General features: G+C 40.8%; 1 protein-coding gene across 1 annotated transcript in view; it reads right to left on the bottom strand.

Annotated features, from left to right (window-relative positions):
* The window catches only part of grik4 (glutamate receptor, ionotropic, kainate 4), a gene marked incomplete at its 5' end in the record, with an annotated part of 120,012 nt that extends 117,311 nt beyond the window's left edge, over nt 1-2,701 (bottom strand). The window contains one exon of the mRNA XM_019892659.1: nt 2,537-2,701. Coding sequence (XP_019748218.1) covers nt 2,537-2,701 — 165 coding nt within the window. The remainder of the gene's footprint in view (nt 1-2,536) is intronic.
* Nucleotides 2,702-3,098: the final 397 nt, after the last annotated feature.

Genomic DNA, 3,098 nt, shown 5'->3' with positions numbered 1-3,098 from the left:
TCCATACAGTCCCATCAAATTCTGCCCCCCCCCCCAAAAAAAAAGTCGAACAAAAAGCAGATTCTCCTGCTTGATGGTGGGATAAGCAAGCACATGTTTTGTTTGACCTTTGGTGCACATTTCTTATCACCACAGGGGAGGAATTTTTGGGTGAGGACAAGCAATTTTTAGATCAGGTACCGCGTTCCCTGAATGATATTTCCATCTCACCGCAGCCACTCATCCATCCCTAATCCAATTTCTCCCTGTAATTGCGCACACTGTCAGACACAAAACATTTGCCAAGTGTACACAGACAATCCTGGCACACCAACCTGGTTCACTGTAACATGCATGAAAAATATTTACAAAAGCCCCCACCCCGCCCTCAGTGTAAACCAGGTTACAAAAATGAATGTAAATATTGGCTCAAGAGAACCAGTGTTTTCATTTGACTGTACCTCAGAAGCCCTGTCAGTGACAGGAGAAAAAGACTCAAGTGGAAAAACAGCGCACACACGCTCCACTCATTGCGGATTACAGTAACCACGTAATGTATATCTGCAGTCATATGGCAATGATTTCAGATACTTTTAGATTAAAACATTAAAAAGGGGAATCGTCAGCATTGAGAACTGCAGAGGCACACAGAATTGGAAAAGGAGTTTACGTCGTCTTGTCTAATTAAATGTTTCAATATAAATATATAATATATTTCATAAAATATTTTAATGGTGAGGGTAATTTTAATTAAGACTGGAATTAAGGCCTTATAATTGGAAAATTAAATGTTAAAGACTTTTTAATGATCCATGAACATGAACCTTGAACACCATGAATTAATTCATCTAATCAATGATTGCTTTTCCACACCATGCTACACTACTGGCCAAAAGTTTGGACAGATCTTCTAGGGGATATTAAATGAGAAACTGTGTCCAGACTTTTGACTGGTAGTTCATGTCACAAAAATACTGGTTAATCCTGCATTTGTAAATATTTCCAGAAAATATGAGGCATGTCAAAAATGTTCCAGTACTGGTTTCACAAAAATGTTAATCAAGTCAGTCAACCCCCTGGAGTCAAAGCAATTTTTCTCAGACCTCTGTGCCACGCTTGGAAGTATCTCTTTCTCGGCTCTGTCATCATGATGTCATCTATGTCTTCAAAACAGCTCCCTTTAATGACCCCCCCTTGATGTTTAAAAAGGTGGAAAAATAGAAATAATAAATCACACTAAACCAGGTCGGGTTCTAGTAAGGAGGTTGATCTAGCATGGGCATGTTCTTCTCGGCCAGGAACTGCCAGATGCTCATGGCATTGTGAGCAGATGTGTTTGGACAAGCTTCAGCCATAGGTTGGCCGCTGCAAATCTAATCCCTCCATTTACAGTTATGTAGTTAAATGAATATGCTGGTTTATTCAGTGCATTGGTCAACCTCATTAACAATTGCTGACTCTACGTTGGTGAATTTGAAATTACCGTATTTTCCACACTAAAAGGCGCACTGGATTATGAGGTGCACCTTCAATGAATGGCCTATTTTGTCATTTTATTTCATATATTGGACGCACCACATTATAAGACGCAATCTACAATGCATCCACTAGATGGAGCTACGCTCAAGGAAATGACAACAGAACACTACACTACACTACACACTGATTTATATAGTGACGATCAGATGTCAGTAAAACTTATTTAATAAAGCAGCGACACAGTTCACTTAACCAACAGCAAGTTATAACATTGACTCGTTAACGTTGAACTCTCTTGCTGCTGCTCTATTTCCGTGTTCAACTGCGAAACCGATCACCTTGAGTTTGAACTCTGCGTTGTAAGCATGTCTCTAGCAAGGAGCCATTTTGGGGTCGACATATTACCGTAATGACCATACACAAGGTGCATCGGATTTTAAGGCGCGCTGTGAGCTTTAAGAAAATAGAAGGCTTTTAGGTGCGCCTTTTAGTGAGGAAAATACGGTACGCGGTGAGGAGGGAAGAAAAAAAAAAAGAAAAGCATTCATTTCATCTTAAAGTTTAGTTCCAATTTGTTTGACATATTGGGGCACTCCATTATTGCATTCAGCACTTTTTTGGGGTTGTGTTTTTTTTTTGTTTTTTTTTATCTGAAATGGCACCGACTGGACCTAGAACTCCCATTTTCAAGATGGCTGCACCCATGAAAGCGGACAGGCTTCCCTTCCCACGAAAATACCCCCAAAAATGAGTTTCAGAGTTTGATTGATGACACACAAAGCAAGAAGTGCTTAGCCTGTGTGCCAGTGCATTTGCAGGTTAGGACAAGTGAATGTCAATTAAATATCGATGAAGTTGGCAAATTTTGGGAATAAACAAAAAATGTAAGGAAACCCACAATTGTGTAAAACAAGTGCATCCAGAAATGAGATTCACATAAATGACCAAGATAAAAATCCCCCAGATTTCATTGAAGGCATAAAACTTGAAATCAGGCTTGTGAAAAAGCCCCCCCCCCAAAAAAAAGGATTTAGCCCACTCTCGTTATCTGTGGATCAATTCAAAGACCTTTACTCACTTGTTTCTCCCATCTCATATTCACTGTCTCTGAGCAGCTCAAAGATGTCCACCTCCAGCTTTCCGGTGATGGAGCGATTGCTGCTTCTGTTGATGCTGTCTTTGGCCAGCGTGATGGCCAGGCGCTCTCCTCTGCTGCACTCCATTGGGTCATCTAGGATGGCAGCTGCACAGAGACAGCCAAGGAGACAATGATGACGGAGTTGAATTCAAAGCAATCACAAGACGAGTGAACACTCTCCTCAAATCGGAACGCGATTTGACTCGATTGCTGTCTTATGATTGTTTCCCCACCACTTAGGTGGCTCTGAAAGTCTATTTCCCAACAATGAACCTTTATTACAACAAACAATATCTGACCCGTTATGCGTTGCGAAACACTGAACTAAAGGCAAATACAGCATGAATATGATTTTTATCCACTACAATTATGACGTGCAGTTTGGTAAGCGTTCGCCACGACAACATCATTCTTCCACACCGGTTTTAAGCTCTCCCGTAAAGCCACAAACACAAGTTCAGAACGCGACGATAATGTCAACACATCAGTAGCTTTGCCACTT

Source organism: Hippocampus comes, unplaced genomic scaffold (assembly GCF_001891065.2).
Source record: "Hippocampus comes isolate QL1 unplaced genomic scaffold, H_comes_QL1_v1.1 scaffold72, whole genome shotgun sequence".
In the NCBI taxonomy this organism is placed as follows: domain Eukaryota; kingdom Metazoa; phylum Chordata; class Actinopteri; order Syngnathiformes; family Syngnathidae; genus Hippocampus; species Hippocampus comes.
This window is presented reverse-complemented; position numbering and strand designations above follow the sequence as displayed.